Source organism: Balaenoptera physalus (genome assembly GCF_965194825.1).
Source record: "Balaenoptera physalus genome assembly, chromosome: 3".
NCBI classification, from domain to species: domain Eukaryota; kingdom Metazoa; phylum Chordata; class Mammalia; order Artiodactyla; family Balaenopteridae; genus Balaenoptera; species Balaenoptera physalus.
In genome coordinates this window covers 95,906,664-95,929,355 of record NC_138890.1, presented here as the reverse complement: position 1 = coordinate 95,929,355, position 22,692 = coordinate 95,906,664, and the positions used below count along the sequence as shown (strand labels likewise).

General features: G+C 34.0%; 1 protein-coding gene across 2 annotated transcripts in view; it reads right to left on the bottom strand.

Moving 5' to 3' along the window:
* The window catches only part of ST8SIA4 (ST8 alpha-N-acetyl-neuraminide alpha-2,8-sialyltransferase 4), a 110,920-nt gene that overhangs the window by 59,126 nt on the left and 29,102 nt on the right, over positions 1-22,692 (bottom strand). Inside the window, exon 4 of one of the 2 annotated variants that reach the window (XM_082456134.1) lies at positions 13,379-13,672. The exons of the other annotated variant lie outside the window; for it this stretch is intronic. Within the exon in view, the coding sequence (XP_082312260.1) occupies positions 13,379-13,672 (294 nt within the window). The remainder of the gene's footprint in view (positions 1-13,378; positions 13,673-22,692) is intronic. 2 annotated transcript variants of the gene reach the window in all.

Here is a 22,692-nt window from a genome sequence, read left to right as displayed (position 1 = left end):
GGAATAATTTTCCATAATTTGCATTTATAGAAAGATCTATGCTTTTTAAAAATTTAATAATTGTAGAAATCCAAAGAAAGAATAACTTCAATAGAATAAATAGCCCCATAACAAAGATATATACTTATCTCTTCTATACCTACTTATATACATATATATACACATGCACATATACATATTTGTGTGTGTATATGTGTCTGTGTTTGCCTGTGTGTATCTTTTACTGTCAACAGGAAACATTTAGATGAGGGTGGATTAGCTTAATTATGGTCTTGAAGAATGTGAAGAATATTTAAATTCCTAGACAATATTTAAATTCCAGACTTTAAAGCAGGAATATTTTAGTAAGCTACCTCAGTTAGTGACGATCAAAAGTTAAGTGAACCTCCTTTAGGTTACAGAGAAGATATTCCTGAGGATGTTTATGAAAATTAAGTACAACTGTTTGTGGCATTTTGAATATTCATGTGAGTAAGAACAACTAAAGTATAGAACCAGTGAAAAGCAAAGCCCAAGGGATCTAAATGATTATTTATGTCAATACCCACAATTCAAAGGCTACAAATCTGAGACTCAAGATTGTAAATAGTCTTGTCTACGGTCAGAATAAGAAGGGTTTGTTTTGACCTTCTTTGATCAAACTCCTAAGTAATTCTTAAAAATTCTGTAAGCCAGTGTTCTCAGCTTGGATCAATGTAAAAACACGTTTTAAAGGGAGTAAGAATATTTTTTCTCAGAACCGGCAAAATACATCTGTCAACTCCAATTTGAGAGACATTGTTGTAGATCATGAGGGTTATATCAAGCATTTCAAATGAAATTCTTAATTCCAAGCAAATTTAAAGCAGTCATATAGTCAACTTATCTCACACTTGCACATTTCTTTTGTAGTTGTAAAATTATCTCTCTAATAAAAAACATTTGGAAGATTTGTCAAATACAAGGGTAGCATATGTATTCTAAACTAAAAGATAAAGAAGAAAGTCAGAAGTAGAACTCATATAGAAAGTTTTAAAATCTATATGAATTGAATTTATCTTTTCCTTAAAAATCATTTTGGTGAAGATGTTTGTTTACAAAATTGTTGGATAACTCTAGAATTATTAACTATGAAGGAGGTGACATCGCTGAACACTATGTATTTTTATCAATCTCAATGATCACCAGTGAATTCTCAATCCAAGTATTTATCCTGATTAATACAAAGTTATTAGCTTGTCATTTTAATGAGTATAGTTCCTATTATAGGAATATTTATATTAAAACAAGTTAATAATTAGAATGTGGTGACAAAATAGGGCAAAGACATCATTTTTGTTACAGTAGAATTAAAATAATAAAACTAATGGACCATAAAAATTTATAAAATAATTAACGGAGATATTTTATTTTTGGTTTAAATACTTTAATAATAGTTCATAATATTTGCCAAGGGGCAAAGATTTCAAATAGAATTGCTTGAATATTTTTTCCAGAACTAATTATAAAGAAATCTAAAGTTTAAATCAATTAAGCTCTAGTATAGATATCTGAGTAGAGATAAGAGCATTATAATATAAGGGAATAGAGATGAGAACTACAGGAGCAAACTCCCCAAAGTACAAACTTCAAAAAAAATGCAGAAGAGTACACATGATTCTAATCTAGAACAGTTTACATATAATATATTTATGCATATAAAATATAATTTTAAAAAATGCTTATTTATTTGTCTATTTCCTGGAAGAATTCTTAAGAAATTATCTATGGTAGTTGGTAGTGGAACTGATGATCTACTTTGTGCACCGTTTAATTTTTTTTACACCATGTTAAAAAAATGAGAAAATAAAATATAACCATCCCATTATAAAAAACAGCACTTGACTATTATGAATCAAATTATAGTAACTATTATTTTTTTGCCTAACATTATATACTTTGTAAAAATATATTTTAATACATCTTATAAAACAATTTAATTGCATATTAAATTACATCATTGGGTTAAATGTTTTTTTCAGATTTTAGGTAATACATTGATAATTTTGTCATCAATGTATAAAGAAAAAACCTTGATTTTTATATCTTGTAGTCACACATTTTTAAAGTTTCAACAAGTAATTTTAATGTTTCAAAATCCCCTCTTCACTCTTAAAGTGTTATGAAAATTGTTCTATTCTTCACAAGAAAATTACAAAATAATAATAATAATATTGAACATGTGGGGTTTCTGAATAAATAAGAATGAAAAGCTTGCAATCCTAAACCAGTGTAATACATTGATGTATTCACTTTAATTTGTAATTATAGTTTTTAAAATTTGTCCCCATTAGACTACTCTTTCATTATTTGGTAAGACTGTTTTAAAATTAGAATCTTGCAATATCTTCCCTTCCTGTTTCACTTAACATGGCTTGGGAAGAATGACCATACATTAAAAAACATCATTGAGTTTTGTGATTGATGGTTATATTTTCAGAGCTTGAAAAAATCTACAATTAAATGGATGCTTAAAGTTGGTAAGCCATCAAAATTTTCAGAGAGGAAAAAGTTTAAATGATGAGGCTTGACGATATGAAAACTAAAGGATTCTCATAGTGTTCAAGGACTTTTTTGCTTTCCAAATCACTTAAACTTTCTACTTGTAACTGCAGTATTTGGAAGGACCTTTGCATTTTAACATTGTGATTACGTGCACGGTAAAACGCATGGACTGCATGAAGACCTGTCACGAGAGACAACAAACTCTGGTAATCAACAGAGGATATGAAACTCTCTAAACTATTTTCCTGAATTGTATTAACCACAGGGTTTCAGAGACATTTAAAAAAGATACTTAACGAACAGATCTTTGGGGATTTTGCTCTTGCTTTCATATCATGTGAGTCTTCTTTGTTTCATCAGTGTTCCCACTTCCTTATTTTCTTTCTGAGTTGTAGTAGCTTTGTGGAGTACAAACATTATGTTGAAATGCTACATTTGCATGCATTAATGTGTTAATTTCACTAGTTCCATAAATGAAATTACCTTTCACATACATCATGTGTGCAAATTTCCAACGTATTTGAAAGGTGAAAGGCAAATTTAGAGCTACTTTTTATACCCTGGGCCACAGTTTAGAACTCAATCACTTGACCCTGAGGGGAAAGATGTAGCTGCGTAAGCAGGAAAGTCACAAGTTAAGTTCTTTCTGGAGAATTCAAAATAAGTCTTCTCAAAAATACCTAAAATATAGTAATCAAAAGAAAGCATACCATTAACTTCACCAGTAGTCAGAAGTTTGGCCCTGTTGTTCTTTGTAATAAACTGTTCAGGAAATAGTGAAATAGTTTATATTTATAATGTTTATGGAAGAAAAGTAAATAAGACAAAACATAAAAGGAGAGTATTGATGAACTAATTAGTAAAAGGTTCTGCACTTTCTATGTTTAAAATAAATGTAAAAGGGTGATATGAATTCACTGTTGGTAATCATATATAATCCTATTTAGATTCTAATTTACTGAAAATGCTCTATTTCAACCATTCTTCTTATTAAGTGTTTTGCTGTTGGTAGTAAATGGAGAAATATAAACCAGAATCTAAGGAACAAAAGTACTAATTTCAACATTTATGCAGAGATGCAAAGACCCAGAATGCTCAACACAATATTGATGGAGGAACAAAATCAGAGGACTGACACTACCCAACTTCAAGACTTACTATAAAGGTACAGTAATCAGGACAATATGGTGCTGGCAAAGAATAGACAAATAGATCACATGACACATTAAGAGCCCAGAAATAGACCCCCATAAATATAGTCAATTGATGTTTGAGAAAGAAGCAAAGGTAATACAATGAAGAAAAGGCAGTCTTTCAACAAATGGTGCTGGAACTATTGTCCATTCCCATTAAAAAAATGAATCTTGACAAAGAACTTTACACCTTTCACAAAAATTAACTCAAAATGGATCACAGATCTAAATGTAGAATGCAAAACTATAAAACACTTAGAAGATAATATATAAGACAATCTAGATATCTCTGGGTTTGGTGATGACTTTTTAGATACAATACCAAAGGTGTAATCAATGAAAGAAATAATTGATAAGCTGGACTTCATTAAGACAATGTGAACAGAATGAAAAGACAAGCAATGATCTGGGAGAAAATATTTGCAAAAGGCATATCTGTTAAAGGACAGTTATCTAAAATATACAAGAAACTCTCCAGTAAGAAAACCAACAACTTGACTAAAAAAATGGGCCAAAGACTTCAACATATATCTCACTAAAGAAGAGATACAGACGGCAAATAAGCATATTAAAAGATGTTCCACATCATATGTCATAAAAGAAATGCAAATTAAAACAATTAAATATCACTATATACCTATTAGAATGACCAAAATCACCAAAATGACAGTGAAAACACCAAGTGCCAGTGAGGATGTAGAGCAATAGGAACTCTCAATCATTACTAGTGTGAGTGTAAAATGGTACAGCCACTTTGGAAGAGAGGTTATCAATTTCTTACAACACTAAACATACTCATCATAAGGTCCAGCAATCTAATGAGTTGAAAACTATGTCCACCCAAAAACCCTGCACACAGATGTTTTCACCAGCTTTATTCATAATTGCCAAAACTTGGAGGAAATAGGTGAACAGATAAACAAACTAGTACATCCAAACAATGGAATATTATTAAACTCTAAAAAGGAATGAGCTATCAAGCTATGAAAAGACATGGAAGAAACTTAAACATATATTACTAAGTGAAAGAAACCAATGTGAAAAGGCTATATACTGTATGATTCCAACAATACGACATTTGGGAAAAGGCAAAACTATGGAGACAGTAAAAAGACCAATGCTTGCTATGGGTTAATGGGGAGAGAGGGATGAAGAGTCTGAGCACAGAGGATTTTTAGAGCAGTGAAACTATTTTATAAGATACTATAATCGTGGATACATGTCATTTAACATCTGTCAAAACACATGAAATGTACAACTAAGAGTGAACTGTAGTGTAAATTATGGACTTTGGGTGATAATAATGTATCAATGTAGGTTCATTAATTGTAACAAGTGTAGGTCTCTGGTGGAAGATGTTGACAATGTGGGAGACTATGCATGTGTGGGGGCAGGGAGTATATGGAAAATCTCTGCACCATCTTCTCAATTTTTTCTGTTAACATGAAACTGTTCTAAAAATAGTCTATTAAAAAAACTACTAATCCATAGTAATCTTAAATTTTCTTATTAGTTTCCTATAGTCAAGGAGTACTTCAAAATATTTTTTTTAAACTTAATATCATTGGAGTGTGTGTGTATGTGTGTGTATATATTTGTATGTGTGTGTTAGAGTGAGTGTGTGTGTGTGTAAGATAGGACAGAGTGTCTTCTTTATTTTTCTATGAATCAATGATACTCAACTTTTAACATATCAAAAAAGAAGATGTGTGGAAAAATAAAGATCTCACTAAAGGTAAATTCATGGGCAATTATAAAAGCTAGTATTACTGTAACAAGGATTCATAACTATTTTTCGTTTGTTTCTACATAATTTAAGAGACTAATACATTAAAAAAATTGTTAGTGTAAAATCTAGTATTACTGTAACTTTGGTTTAAAACTCCAAATATTGTTTTCTACATAATTTAGGACACTAATGCATTAAAAAAATTATTCGTTTATGTTTTGGGACACACTATATATACAAACATAATTTTGTGATGTCAACAATGGAAAGGGGTGGGGAAAGAACATTTTGTATGTTATTGAAGTTAAGCTGGTGTAAATTCAAATAAGAGTGTTATAATTTTAGGATTTTAAATGAAATCCCCATGGTAACCACAAAGAAAACAGCTCCACAATACACACAAAGGAAATGAGAAAGAAATTCAAATGTTTCGAGATTGGTTCAAGATGGCGGAGTAGAAGGACATGCTCTCACTCCCTCTTTCGAGAGCACTGGAATCACAACTGGCTGCTGAACAATCATCGACAGGAAGACACTGGAACTCACCAAAAAAGATACGCCACATGCAAAGACAAAGGAGATACCTCACATGCAAAGACAAAGAAGACAGGCAATCATCCAGAAAAAGAATTCAGAATAATGATAGTGAAGACGATCCAGGACCTCGGAAAAAGAATGTAGGCAAAGATCGAGAAGATGCAAGAAATGTTTAACAAAGACCTAGAAGAATTAAAGAACAAACAAACAGAGATGAACAATACAATAACTGAAATGAAAACTACACTAGAAGGAAACAACAGCAGAATAACTGAGGCAGAAGAACGGATAAGTGACCTGAAACACAGAATGGTGGAATTCACTGCTGAGGAACAGACTAAAGAAAAAAGAATGAAAAGAAATGAAGACACCTTAAAAGACCTCTGGGACAACAATATACGCAACAACTTTTGCATTATAGGGGTCCCAGAAGGAGAAGAGAAAGAGAAAGGACCTGAGAAAATATTTGAAGAGATTATGGTCGAAAGCTTCACTAACATGGGAAAGGAAATAGCCACCCAAATCCAGGAAGTGCAGACTGCCATACAGGATAAATCCAAGGAGAAACACACCAAGATACATAGTAATCAAACTGCCAAAAATTAAAGACAAAGAAAAATTATTGAAAGAAGCAAGGGAAAAATGACAAATAACATACAAGGGAACTCCCATAAGGTTAACAGCTGATTTCTCAGCAGAAACTCTACAAGCCAGAAGGGAGTGGCATGATATACTTAAAGTGATGAAAGGGAAGAACCTACAACCAAGATTATTCTAGCCAGCAAGGATCTCATTCAGGTTCACTGGAGAAATTAAAAGCTTTACAGACAAGCAAAAGCTAAGAGAATTCAGCACCACCAAACCAGCTCTACAACAAATGCTAAAGGAACTTCTCTAAGTGGGAAACACAAGGGAAAAAAAGGACCTACAAAAACAAACCCAAAACAATTAAGAAAATGGTCACAGGAACATACATATCGATAATTACCTTAAACGTGAATGGATTAAATGCTCCAACCATAAGACAGAGGCTTGCTGAATGGATACAAAAACAAGACCCATATATATGCTGTCTACAAGACACCCACTTCAGACCTCGGGACACATACAGACTGAAAGTGATGGGATAGAAAAAGATATTCCATGTAAATGGAAATGAAAAGAAAGCTGGAGTAGCAGTACTCATATCAGATAAAATAGACTTTAAAATAAAGGATGTTACAAGAGACAAGGAAGGACACTATGTAATGATCAAGGGGTCAATCCAAGAAGAAGATATAACAATTATAAATATATATGCACCCAACATAGGAGCACCTCAATACATAAGGCAACTGCTAACAGCTATAAAAGAGGAAATCGACAGTAACACAATAATACTGGGGGACGTTAACACCTCACTTACACCAATGGACAGATCATCCAAACAGAAAATTAACAAGGAAACACAAGCTTTAAATGACACAATAGACAAGATAGATTTAATTGATATTTATAGGACGTTCCATCCAAAAACAGCAGATTACACGTTCTTCTCAAGTGCACACGGAATATTCTCCAGGATAGATCACATCTTGGGTCACAAATCAAGCCTCAGTAAATTTAAGAAAATTGAAATCATATCAAGTATCTTTTCTGACCACAACGCTATGAGATTAGAAATGAATTACAGGGAAAAAACCGTAAAAAACACAAACACATGGAGGCTAAACAATACGTTACTAAATAACCAAGAGATCACTGAAGAAATCAAACAGGAAATCAAAAATACCTAGAGACAAATGACAATGAAAACACGATGATCCAAAACCTATGGGATGCAGCAAAAGCAGTTCTAAGAGGGAAGTTTATAGCTATACAAGCCTACCTCAAGAAACAAGAAAAATCTCAAATAAGCAATCTAACGTTACACCTAAAGGAACTAGAGAAAGAACAAACAAAACCCAAAGTTAGTAGAAGGAAAGAAATCATAAAGATCAGAGCGGAAATAAATGAAATAGAAACAAAGAAAACAATAGCAAAGATCAATAAAACTAAAAGCTGGTTCTTTGAGAAGATAAACAAAATTGATAAACCATTAGCCAGACTCATCAAGAAAAAGAGGGAGAGGACTCAAATCAACAAAATTAGATATGAAAAAGGAGAAGTTACAACAGACACTGCAGAAGTAGAAAGCATCCTAAGAGAATACTACTACAAGCAACTCTATGCCAATAAAATGGACAACCTGGAAGAAATGGACAAATTCTTAGAAAGGTATAACCTTCCAAGACTGAACCAGGAAGAAATAGAAAATATGAACAGACCAATCACAAGTCATGTAATTGAAACTGTGATTAAAAATCTTCCAACAAACAAAAGTCCAGGACCAGATGGCTTCACAGTTGAATTCTATCAAACATTTAGAGAAGAGCTAACACCCATCCTTCTCAAACTCTTCCAAAAAATTGCAGAGGAAGGAACACTCCCAAACTCATTCTATGAGGCCACCATCACCCTGATACCAAAACCAGACAAGGATACTACAAAAAAAGAAAGTTACAGACCAATATCACTGATGAATATAGATGCAAAAATCCTCAACAAAATACTAGCAAACAGAATCCAACAACACATTAAAAGGATCATACACCATGATCAAGTGGAATTTATCCCAGGGATGCAAGGATTCTTCAATATACGCAAATCAATCAATGTGATACACCATATTAACAAATTGAAGAAGAAAAACCATATGATCATCTCAATAGATGCAGAAAAAGCTTTTGACAAAATTCAACACCCATTTATGATAAAAACTCTCCAGAAAGTGGGCATAGAGGGAACCTACTTCAACATGATAAAGGCCATATATGACAAACCCACAGCAAACATCATTCTCAATGGTGAAAAACTGAAAGTATTTCCTCCAAGATCAGGAACAAGACAAGAATGTCCACTCTCACCACTATTATTCAACATAGTTTTGGAAGTCCTGGCCATGGCAATGAGAGAAGAAAAAGAAATAAAAGGAATACAAATTGGAAAAGAAGAAGTAAAACTGTCACTGTTTGCAGATGACATGATACTATACATAGAGAATCCTAAAGATGCCACCAGAAAACTACTAGAGCTAATCAATGAATTTGGTAAAGTTACAGGATACAAAATCAATACACAGAAATCTCTTGCATTCCTATACACTAATGATGAAAAATCTGAAAGAGAAATGAAGGAAACACTTCCATTTACCACTGCAACAAAAAGAATAAAATACGTAGGAATAAACCTACCTAGGGAGACAAAAGACCTGTATGCAGAAAACTATAAGACACTGATGAAAGAAATTAAAGATGATACCAACAGATGGAGAGATATACCATGTTCTTGGATTGGAAAAATCAATATTGTGGAAATGACTATGCTACCCAAAGCAATCTACACGTTCAATGCAATCCCTATCAAATTACCAATGGCATTTTTTACAGAACTAGAACAAAAAGTCTTAAAATTTGTATGGAGACACAAAAGACCCTGAATAGCCAAAGCAGTCTTGAGGGAAAAAAACGGAGCTGGTGGAATCAGACTCCCTGACTTCAGACTATACTACAAAGCTACAGTAATCAAGACAATATTGTACTGGCACAAAAACAGAAACATAGATCAATGGAACAGTATAGAAATCCCAGAGAAAAACCCATGCACCTATGGTCAACTAATCTATGACAAAGGAAGCAAGGATATACAATGGAGAAAATACAGTCTCTTCAATAAGTGGTGCTGGGAAAACTGGACAGCTACATGTAAAAGAATGAAATTAGAACACTCCCTAACACCATACACAAAAATAAACTCAAAATGGATTCGAGACCTAAATGTAAGACCGGGCACTATAAAACTCTTAAAGGAAAACATAGGAAGAACACTCTTTGACATAGATCACAGCAAGATCTTTTTTGATCCACCTCTTATAGTAATGGAAATAAAAACAAAAATAAACAAATGGGACCTAATGAAACTTAAAAGCTTTTGTACGCAAAGGAAACCATAAACAAGATGAAAAGACAACCCTCAGAATGGGAGAAAATATTTGCAAATGAATCAATGGACAAAGGATTACTCTCCAAAATATATAAACAGCTCATGCAGCTCAATATTAAAAAAACAAACACCCCAATCCAAAAATGGGCAGAAGACCTAAATAGACATTTCTCCAAAGAAGACATACAGGTGGCCAAGAAGCACATGAAAAGCTGCTCAACATCACTAATTATTAGAGAAATACAAATCAAAACTACAATGAGGTATCAACTCACACCAGTTAGAATGGGCATCATCAGAAAATCTACAAACAACAAATGCTGGAGAGGGTGTGGAGAAAAGGGAACTCTCTTGAACTGTTGGTGAGAATGTAAATTGATACAGCCACTATGGAGAACAGTATGGAGGTTCCTTAAAGAACTAAATTTAGAATTACCATATGACACAGCAATCCCACTACTGGGCATATACCCAGAGAAAACCATAATTCAAAAAGACACATGCACCCCAATGTTCACTGCAGCACTATTTACAATAGCCAGGTCATGGAAGCAACCTAAATGCCCATCGACAGATGAATGGATAAAGAAGATATGGTACATATATACAATGGAATATTACTCAGGCATAAAAAGGAACAAAACTGGGTCATTTTTAGAGACGTGGATGGATCTAGAGAGTGTCACACAAAGTGAAGTAAGTCAGAAAGAGAAAAACAAATATCGTATATTAACGCATATATATGGAACCTAGAAAAATGGTACAGATGAACCGGTATGCAGGACAGAAATTAAGACACAGATGTAGAGAACAAACGTACGGACACCAAGGGGCGAAAGCGGCAGGCGTGGTGGTGGTGGTGGTGTGATGAATTGGGAGATTGGGATTGACATGTATACACTGATGTGTATAAAATGGATGATTAATAAGAAAAAGAAAAAAGAAAAAAGAAACATTAAAAAAAAAAACACTTCACTATGCCAGATATGTTATTTTTTAGGTTCACCATAATAATAATCCATTTTGTTAGACAATAAATATCTCAAAAAGTATATAATTTTTTTAAAAAAAGAAAGAAATTCAAATGTTTCACCGTACACATACACAACCCCCCCACCCCAAAAATGATGGTAATACAAGAACAGGAGTGGCTATACTAATGTCAAACAAAACAAAATTTAAATTAAAAAAAATCACAAGAAACAATGTACATTATGCTAAGTGAAATAAGCCAGTCATAAAAAGACAAATACCGTATGATTCCACTTATATAAGGTACTTAGAGTAGTCAAAATCATAAAGACAGATAGTAGAATCGTGATTTCCAACGACTAGGGGGAGAAGGGAATGGGAAGTAATTGTTTAACAGGTAGTATAGAGTTTCGGTTTTGCAAAAGGAAAAGAGTTCTGGATATCGATGTTAGTGATAGTTGAACAACAGTATGAATGTACTTAAAAGCACTAAATTGTACACTTAAAAATGGTTGAGATGGTAAATTATATGTTATGTGTAAACTTTACCACAATTTTTAAAAGAAGAAAAAATATAGACAAATTAGATTTTTTTAAAATTAAACTCTTGTTCATCAAAAAGACAGCATTACGAGAGTGAAAAGGCACACCACAGACTGGGAAAAATATCTGCAGTACATGTAATCAATAAAAACTTAAAAAAATTAAAAAGATGTGTTCTTAGAACAACACGTTATGAAGCTGCTCTCTATCAAGAACGCATTTTTTTTTTCAGACGCAAATTGTAATTTCAGGACTCTGTTGCTTAAAAAAATTGCTTATCTTCCAAATGCATTATTTTATGTTACTTTGTTGAAAATTCATGCCAAATGTCAAGAGAATGAATGTTGAATAACCAGGATCTGATTATAAGAATGCAATTTAGTTGCGTGCAGAATAACAATTCAAAAAACTGTCTCAAGGTTTAAACAAGGAAATGGTAAATCCTTGAAGGAAAATATCTCAATAACAAAACAAAACAAAATGAAAACACCTTAGTCCAGTCCCAGTGACAGTATATAAAGCAAACTATTTTTAACTCTGGGTTTTGAAAGCTTTTTCTTTTAGGACTTCTAGCCATTGTATTTACTTGGTCCCCTGAACTTGCCCATCCTTTTTATGTCCACTGATTTTTGCCCTATGTCTTTATCATCTTATGAGTAAATTAATCAAAAGCCTAAATGGCCTTCATATCTCTAGCACCTCTGCTTGTCAACAGAGTCTGTAGTTACAAGATTTACTCTCCTAAATTCACATATCTAATTGTGCTTCATGATTATCTTCCCAACCAGATCACAAGTTATTTTTCCAACTTTGTATTCCAATGCACCACAATGGACTCCATTATTCCACAAGTCTACAGTGTAAATAATTATTTTCTTGCCTCAGTTTACTCTGATGATGCAATACATTTCCTTCTGGTTTCTTCTCTCTCTCCCTCTCTTTTTACCCCTGAGAATCGCTTTAAAGTTCCTTAAAATCATTTTCTGCTTTAAAAGTTTAGTTCAAATGTTAGATTTTTTAGGACTTCTTTGCTAACCTGAGGAACAAATTCTACACTTCGGACAATATACCCCCTTACCATTTGTTTATACCTTACCTAGCTATACATGCCTCTGTTTCTACCATAAAGCCTATGCATTCCTTTAAAGCAGTGATCAGCTCTTCCATTGCGAATCTACAGCATTTGACATTAAGGAGATATCTAATAAATATACAGTATTGCTTACCTTTGTGTTACATATCTCACACACTTATATGTATGCATGACTGAATTTAGCCTTTTGGCCATTTACCACTTTTAAACAAGAGTCTACTTCTTAGGTCTTTCTTTTGAGCTTGTATTAATAAAAGGGAAATGTTGACTTAATTCATAAAACTGTCATCTATGCCTTCTGGGGCGAAGCATTAAGGCATATTATCTCAGCCAGCCTTCTCTACCACTAGTTGGCCTCTTAACTACAGATGGGACTTAATTGCTCCTTAAATACATCTAACGTTTAAGCTTCCACAATATTGCCCACTAGCCATTTAGCACTTCTGTTGGTAGTTTTTACCCCAAATTCATGAATTATACTATGAATTCTTATTACTCTTTAACACAGCAAAATATAAAAATCAGTAGTTTCTTCATGAGCAGATATAAATAAGTGCCAAGTTCAAATATTTGCTTTTTCAAGAAAGAGAATGAGCTAAAATAATACAGCACGTAAAAGAAATTCAAGTTGGTAAACAGAGCAGCCATTATAAAACAATGGAAACATATATCCATTGGGAAGTTACTGAGGCTCCTTCCTGTCTAGGGAAAATGTGTAGTTATGTGTACCATGTGCCAAGGACAGACTGGTCCTTTCCAGACACTTACCCTCTGACAGCATGAATAAGTCTCAGTGACGGATAGGCAGTTCGCACTTTCAGTTTATTCTTAAGGATTAACGCATTAACCCACTCCACGTGCTTCTCTCCTCCTTTGACCATGAAAGCAGGGATCCAAAGGACACTGTCATTCAGCATGGAAAGTCTATGCACAAATTTTTCTCTGTCACTCTCATTCCGAAAGCCTCCAAATGCTCTTTGTACAACTGATGGATTCATGGTAATAAAATCTGATTTAGTTCCCACATCTGCAGCAAACTCCACCACAGGGGCTAGATTACACCTGAAGAGGAAAAAATTAATGGACAAATGAAAAGTAAATATGAAACAGTCACTCCTAAAATGGTGTGCATGAAAAGAAGAATGGGGAATGAGCATTTTTTTTTTTCACCAGGTGGAAATAAAAAAAGATAATCTGCCTGGTAAAATTACATTTTCAGTAAGTCACCACACATTCAGGAATGCTGTCTTCAATAAAGATGTGCACTCCTAGTAATGGGGCTCAAATTGTCATTTATATTAATTCACTCTGCTGTCGAAGAATACTCATTGCTGTTATCTTCATAAAACCACATGATATGAATTCCTAATAGGTGAATTTATGATGGTAAATTCACAAGAGCTCTGCCATGTAGTAGGCAGTCTAAACCACATGCTGTTCCGTAAGTAAGTAAAACACACTTGACCTGATACTCCAATCTGCACCACTTGTCAAGCTTAAGTCATTTCAACAAGCTTATGAACATAAGTAAGTGGAGATGGCTTTTCTGTACCCTGAGGTTAAGGGAAAAATATAACTCCTTATGACGTTTTCCACAGACATATTTGTAATTGCCTTCTATAGGCCTAAATGTGAAGGAAAAGGGAGAAAAATGGAGTTATCACATTTAATATGTCTTTTTGAGATGTTAACTAACACAGAAAAGCCTCTACTATAGGATCAAATATCTTTCTGTTCCTCAAAATGCCTGTTTTCCCTACTAAGAGGCCATGTGCCCTTTGTGGAGGAGGGACAGAATTTGTTGCCCTGTTCTCATTACCAAAGCTCCAGGGCCTCAGAAAGTACCTGGGTCAGATTTTATTCTCGTAACCTGATTTCATTCTTGTATTACAAGGAAGCTTTGGAAAGCACCTTGAATTTTGCCTTTAACCAATTTGTGATGCTTCTTTGATTCTGTCACATAGACCTGTGGATTTGATGTAACTTAAAAAATAGCTTTTTAATTTTACAATATTTTAACTTGCTAAAAGGGCACATTTTAATTAGTTGGTAAGTGAAAAATTAGATTTTTAACAAACAAGAGTTTACTAATTTGGAAAAAAATCAATTGAATCTATACATTCATGAAAACACTCACACACACACAGATTTTTTTCTTTTCTTTTTCGTTGTTTATATCAGCCTTTCAAGGGAAGGGAAGAGAAACTAATTTCCTCATTCTGCATTTTTGCAGGTTTGACTGCATTATGAAAGTTTCTCACATTTCTCTTCCTTGTGCATTTTGCCACACTAATTAAATTCTCAAACAAGTTAAATTTAATTAGAAAGTAAAGTGTGTGCTCTGCTATTAAAATTACTGGTTTATATATCCTTCCTTATCTCTCTTAATTAATATATCTTACTTCCTAGATCTCTGACAACATTTATATAACGCAACAAGTATCTTTCATCTCACACAATTAAGCAAAGTCTATGTTATCTAGGATAACCTACTGAGAGAAAACAAATAAAAGTTAACACATATTATTTAGAAACAATCTTTTCAAGTTATATAACTTTAATTATACCCACTATATTATATGATAGAGTATTTATTTGTCTCTATCCATGATCCATGCACTACTGGAGATTAGTTATTATTCACTCCCCTCACAGTAAGAATATTAGGAATGGGACTGCCCTGGGAAAGAACAGCTACATGTGAACAGAAGCAAACTGAACATCTTACAGTGGAACTCATGGAAGACTGAGGATATGATAATTTTTAAAGTCCTAAAATGTGCTCCACACCAACTTTAAAAATAGTCTAAAATTCTAAGCAAGCTGATTAGAAGATGAATTTGGATACTGTGAGAAAATGCTTTCTGAACAACATTGGTACAAACACTTCTCCTTCCTCAGGTAAAAAATAAACAACACTTGTTAACATGACAGTTAACATGTTCCTGTCATGGGAGATGGCTTCAGACAGATCTTTTTGCTGTAATAATTCCTCAGCGATTCTTTTCAGAGGATTTCTACCATAGGAAAAAATATCTATACTTCATTTTCTCTATAATTGTAAAAATAATCAGAGCCAACCCTGTTAAAGAAAGCCAAAATAGCATCCCACTGAATTATCTTTTCAGGAAAAAAAATCACTTAATTACTTCATGCTTTTCATTACTTTTTCTTATGACATATTTAAAAGCCCCTCCACACCCATGTTTGCTAACACCCACTCTTTTAGGACTGATTCAGCATGTTTCTGAAACAGGATTGTCTGGCCATGTGCCATTTAAGAGCTAATAAGATAGTCATCAATAAAATTGGGTGCTGAAAGATGGAAGCAAAAGGAAACGAACAGAATAATAATATTTCTGGAGAATAGGGTTGGATCTAGGAGAGGAACCAATATATTTGGTGTAGTCAAAGAATGCTAAATGGCTGTGATGTAAACTGAAAGAGCACCAGGATATCAAAGAGTAATCAATCCACCTGAGCTTTACTGTAAAGTTTTTATGACCTAAGCACAGCCCAACCAGACTTTGTGAGGGATGGAAACAGAGGTACTGGAAATAGCATGACAGAAGGACACACTGTAAAATATGAACTATGCTGGCTCCACAGCCTGCTTGTTCATTTTCCTTGGAGTGACTATGTCTAATTTTTCACTGGAAGGAAAGATTAACATCACGTCCACATGTGGCCAGCAAATTAACTTCTCTGTGGTTGAGTTAGATATCTAGTCATATAATTAGCTGAATGTCACATAATCAGGGCAAGCATTAAGGAAGCCAAAATAACCAACCAGCTGTGTTACACTCCAGCAATTCAGTAGACTTGTTGTGAACTTCACAGCGTTACTAGTAGCAATACTGCTGATTGAGCAAGATTATAAATAGATTTGCAATCACACAGTCTTCACTTTCCTTTTTAAAAAATCTTCTCAGGGATTACAATCATCAAAAGTATCCAGAATGTGTAGCAAGCATTTATGAAGCATTATTTCACATGTTATTCTTAATCTCATAAAAGTGAAGTGCCCAATTTTTAAATGATGGATATCAGTGAGTCAAAACTACCGAGTGCACGAGAATATTTAATACACTCAAGTTCTGTTTCTTTAGCCAAATTAAATTTTTGTACTATTTTGACATATCAAAAACATGAACACATATACACAGAATTAGGTCTGTTGGCCAAACTCCCTGTTTACTCTAAGCTGCCCGATTTTCAATTTGTTTGTTTTTATTTTCCATCACTGATTAAAAATCCTTGGGAAGGCAGCTAGCTCCACTTGTACTCTAGACCAGGGGTCCCCAACCTTTTTGGCACCAGGGATTGGTTTCGTAGAAGATAATTTTTCCACAGATGGGGTCGGGGGGAGGATGGTTCAGGCGGTAATGAGAGTGATGGGGAGCGATAGGGAGAGATAGGGAGCTGCAGGTGAAGCTTTGCTTGCTCGACTGCCACTCACCTCCTGCTGTGTGGCCTGGCTCCTAACAGGCTGCGGACCAGTAGCGGTCTATGGCCCAGGGGTTGGGGACCCCTGCTCTAGACCTCTGAAATTTCCTCTGTGATCTCAAACTAGATGTGCCTCTCAGCATTCCTTTTATGCAGAACTGAAGGCACTTTCATCTATTTCACGGCCATATAAAATGTTTTTAATAAATTTTAATTCACTTAATTATTTAAGGAAAGATGTGTTTATTTCATGTATGTGTGTTTATTTCATGTGCTCAAGACCACTCAGTTCTCTAGCAAGACATATCTCTTAGATTTGTTAGTATTCTCTGCATGTCCCTTAAGTCATGGCTCAACAGTCTAAGCAACTAGGATGTCCCTCTTTCAATAGCTCAACAGATATGCTTTGAGAGTTCATTACGCAAATACTTCACAGTACTCAGAACTCTTTTTCCAGCTATCTTACTATTTGTGCTAGTTTACAATGATAGAACCTGGCCAAAATATGATCTTGACAATTATTATTAGTAATAGCAATAAGATAATACTCATTCAATTAGCCACATGTTTATGTATCCCACAGTGTGTGTTAAACATTTGTGCTACCTACAGAACTAGTCATCTGAGATACTGAGGTACGACAGCATGTACTGTGATATAGGAGGTGGTTAATTACTTCTTTACATATACAACATAGATTAAATGAGAAGGGAACAATACTGAGTGCACTACAGCCTTATCTCTATTCTTTCTCACCATTAGTTAATGTTCAGACAAGTTCCCATCACACAGTTTTCCAAACACATCCTTTTTTTTGTTGGCCAATCTCATTGTGTGTTTCTCTGTACTAACACTGAAATCCCTCAGCCCAAACCATCGTTGCCAATGGAACCACATTTGTCAACTGACTATGAAATGAGAGATAACCTCTTCTCTTTTCTGCCCTCAGAGGAAGCATATGGTTCCTATCTGCTCCCATCCTGTTTTTGAGCTTGAAGAGCCAAGAAAGAGAACAAAGAATCTCTAATACCTGGTTTTGTTTTAGGCTTTGTGGTTACCCTCTCAAAACTTCTAGGGGAAGCTGAAACATGCAACCTATGAGCCTCTTTGACTTTCTTGAGGTGAGGATAGTAGACCCGAAACCAATAATTTTGCAATACTTTGAGGTAAGGAGTAGTATTATCGCCACTTAGAGGTAAGGAACTAGGTCAAGGTGATTAGGAAACATGTCCAAGGACGTAGCACATATAAAATAAAAGCATAACTATTTAAAAATGACTCCAGGACAGGAGTTTTAACTGACACTACTTATACATTGATTTCTTTCAGAATCAGCGAAAAATGTCTGTATGTTCATGTTTCACCCCAACCTTCCTGTAAGAGAAAGAATGCCTTACCATTTGGTCTTAAGCATATTACACAAGGCCATTCAGCCATGACATTCCCCAAATCCTGAGCAGTTATTAAACAAAGGGCTTTTAGGTATCTAACACATAAAAATAATACTTATATTTCAGATCTCTTGAGGGAAAGGATTTTCAAAAAATGCTGGTAAAACGATTGAATATCTAATTGATGTGACTGTTTGAAATATGAAGCCTAGGGTTAACAGATGACTTATATGTTGTATACCATTATGTAGTAAACAAAGTAAACAAATCCTCAAGTTGATAGAAATAAATACAAAAATGACACACATCATGAAAATAACTAAGTGATTAAACAGAAGAGAGATGTTTTTCACAAACCCAGATTTGTTTACGTATTTGGCAAGGGTGAGAAGAACAGTGTCATATTATTTCTATGGAAATCAAAGAATGAAAAAAAAATTAAACTCATTCTAGAAAATGAAGATCCAAATACCAGAGAAATATGTTAGACTATGTCATTCCCACACTTCAGTCAAAATCAAAATAGAGTTATTGGGCAAATTTGCTACAACTGCACAGATATTATTCAATAACTTAGTTTTTTGGGGGGGAGAGGGAAAGGTATGCCAAGGAATGGATATATTGTGCTTAAATCAAATAAACTTGCATGCATGTGATTGTTTTCTTTTTCACAAAACTGAATATATATAGTAGCAAGACTAATATTTATTTGAATTATTATAAATGTCAAGTTTCTGGAAAATGCAAATAAAGGAATATTAAGGAACCCCTCTAAATCCTTCCTTTGTAATTAAAAATGAAGGATCATTTCTACTTTTCTGAAGGGGGTATGAAGAGGAAATTCTGGCAGCTGTTGAGAAATTCCCTGTTCATTGTCTCGGGTAAAAATTCATTATTGGGATATTTCAGACAAGGGGGTGGGAAACCAAGCAAGATCTTAGAATGTATTTTCAAGTACTCTTGTCCTAGTCAGGGAACTGGACTACTCCATTGATCAGTGGTTGCTGAGCAGTTACTACTGTTTTACAGAGGGAAGAGAACTGATTCAGCATGGAATTTACGTTCTTAAAAATTATGTTCTACATTAAAAGGAAAGAAACAGCCTTCATGAAATATTATGGCTGATACTTTAATTACCCATGCCAGAAAACCCAGGCAGAAGAACTATAACATTTTCTCTTTGCAATTCATGGTGTTAATAAACTAAGTACAATGCGGTCATCACAGTGGCTGTGGGAAACATACCTGAGTTTTCTAACTTTTAGTGATTACACCAGCAAACCTGTCACAGTAACAGTGCGTTGACATTTAACTTTCTTGTTTAAGAAAACAAAAATATTTTTGATTTGTCACTCTAAACTATAAATATATTTTTTCTTTTCATTTTTTTGAAAGTATAATCCAAGACTGAAAAATGATTTCTAATTTAGTATATATAATTTACTTGACACTTGGTCCTGGAAAGACAGTTGGTATAATGTTCAGAAGAGTTAGGTATTCTGATACCATCAAGCATTCAGAAAAGTATCATATCATGAGTGGATAAAAATGAATGTTTCATTTTCTAATATCACAAGGTAGGCCAAGGCAACTTCACATTCATTACATCATATTTATTCTAAGTGGATCTTTCTCATACTTTGTTTAGTAGAAAATAACATTTTGACTGGTGGAAAGGCCTTGATCTCCATAATTCTTTTATCTTCCATATCTGGTTCATCACAAAGCCCTAAAAATTCATTTCAGAAAATTCCTCCTGAATATATTCTCTCTTCTCTATTTCTATTGATATTTTCTCAGCTTGGGTACCACCATGTTTTTTTGAACTATCATTGGAATAATTTCCTAATTAATTATTTTTCAAACTGTTAGCTGGAACAATTGGTGGATCATGAATTGATCTGCAATTTTTAAAGAATGAAAAAGAACAAAACGGTCTATAATAGAAAATGACAGTGTTCCATGCACATAATTTTATGGAAATTTATTTCAGATTTACGTGTGTGTGTAGTAATAGTAGCTGAGGAAGCAATAGCAGGAGTATATCATGATGTAAGTTGTATTTCTTGCTATGCATTTTTTTTTAAACAGTACTGAAAAACATTGCTCTAACCAGTTCTGTAACACAAGGACTCCAAGCTTGATCATTCTCTGTTTCAAGGATGGTATCATCTTATTAATATGCACATTTGACCACAACACTATCCTAACCAAAAACCTTCAGTGATATCAGTCCAAGGGCTTTCATAATTTGCCCCTACACTTACTTTCCAGAATTTTCTCTCTATATGTTTGCCTGTCTTAGATCCCAATGGCATCAGACTACTCCATGTACTTTTCTGTCTGTGTCCCTTTATTTATGATGATACCTCTGCCTGAAATGACTACCTCTCTAAGACACTCTAGCCTCCAACCTCAAAAAGTCCTATTTTTTCTTAAAACCCAAAGGTTAATATCCATTGCAATGTTTCACATGATTTCTTTGCCAGAACTAATTGCTTCTGCTGCACTGTTCTAAAATATTTACTTATATCTTTATTCTACCACGTATGAAAACTGATTACATTTAGTTGCTTGTATAGGGTTGATATCTTTAATGCAATTAGTCAAGCTAACCATAATAATAATGACGGTTACTCTGTGTAGGTGAATTGAGAACCTGTTTACAATGGTATTTGATCTCTCAGTCTTCTAGGAGTGCTGCTGAGTGTTTAAATCAAGTCCTGAAAATTCACAGGCCCCTGGGCCACAGGTTAACATAACTCTGAAAAATGGGCAATTTTGCTGGGCTATTTCCCCATTTAAAGGAGACAGGCTCTCATGGGCTTGTGATGATAAATGCCAAAGAAAACATATCTACCACCTGGTTTGGGCCCTGAGGCTGTCAGTTTGTGAGCTCTGCACTAAATCTTCTGATTCCCTGTACAAACACTTCAATTTTTATTTTTAACATGTATGTTCTGTTAAACATGTTAAACATGTTTCATTAGAAAGTTGATACAGTGTGTGTTTTGGGAGGTGAATTAAGGAACACAAAAGGTACTAATAAATATGTGTTAAGCTGAAAACTGCATTTTAACTGTAGTTGTTAAAATATTTAACTCTCAGAAGGTATGCTAACTAAAATACACAAAAATTGAAAAAAGTCATCCTTTTAAGTTGGAATTATTTAAATTACAACAAGAAATACAATCTGTTTCACTAATGTGAATGTATGTACATGTTTAAAAGGTAAGTAGGATTATTGTTAATGATCTCAGTCATCGAAGCTTAAAAAGCATGAAAGGCACATTCACACAATGCTTCGGTAAAATGATGTATGCCAAGAGTAAGGGCAAGAATATCCATACAAATACAACATTCCTGGAAAGGGAATTATTTTCCTGTCCCAAACTGAACTGCCTTAAAACTTAGTTTCACTCATTTTTCTAATTAGTTCCTTCTGTCTCCCTGGCAGCAATGCTTTGTTCTTAGTTCTCTTATTACTGTCACTGTACTATTTTGTTATTCCTCTCTCCATGTCTGTCTCCTCCATCAGACTGCAAACTCCAAACAGAACAGACCATGTAATTTATCTTTATATCCTTAATACCCAGTGGAGCCCCTCAGAACTTGTCATCTAGTGGCTGCTTGATAATTGTTTGTTGAATGAAGAAATACTTGTTGAATTAATGTGCCTACAAATTAATGGAACCACTGTTTCCATTTTTAAACTTCAAATAAATGTTTTTTTATTTTTTAAAATCGTCATATTTAGGAGCCATACATTTATGCCAAAGGATACCAGTACTTAAGAAATAATTATGGGACCCTAATTTTGAACTGCTTTTCTAAACAATTCTTAATCACAATAGAAAAATCCCTCTCAATTCTTTATAGGATCACATGCTTTTGACTCAAGACCATGTTGTTCAGTCTGATCATTTATATAATTCACTAAACATAAGAAGAGCTATCAGTTACTACCTTATGCAAGATACTATACATATCTAAGTTATTCAAACTTTAAAGAACATCCATATAATTAAGTATAAGTAATCATATTCTACAAATGAGGAAAAAAAAATTCAGTTTACAAATCCTCAGAGCTGGGATTTAAATCCAACTTTGTATCTAAAACACGATGAGTCCAAAATTTACTGCATGATACCGCAGGTTCAAATGATTTTCACTGTCCAAAATACATATTCATTTTCTCCCTCTCCCCCCGCCCACACACACATACACTACACTTGACACTAATGA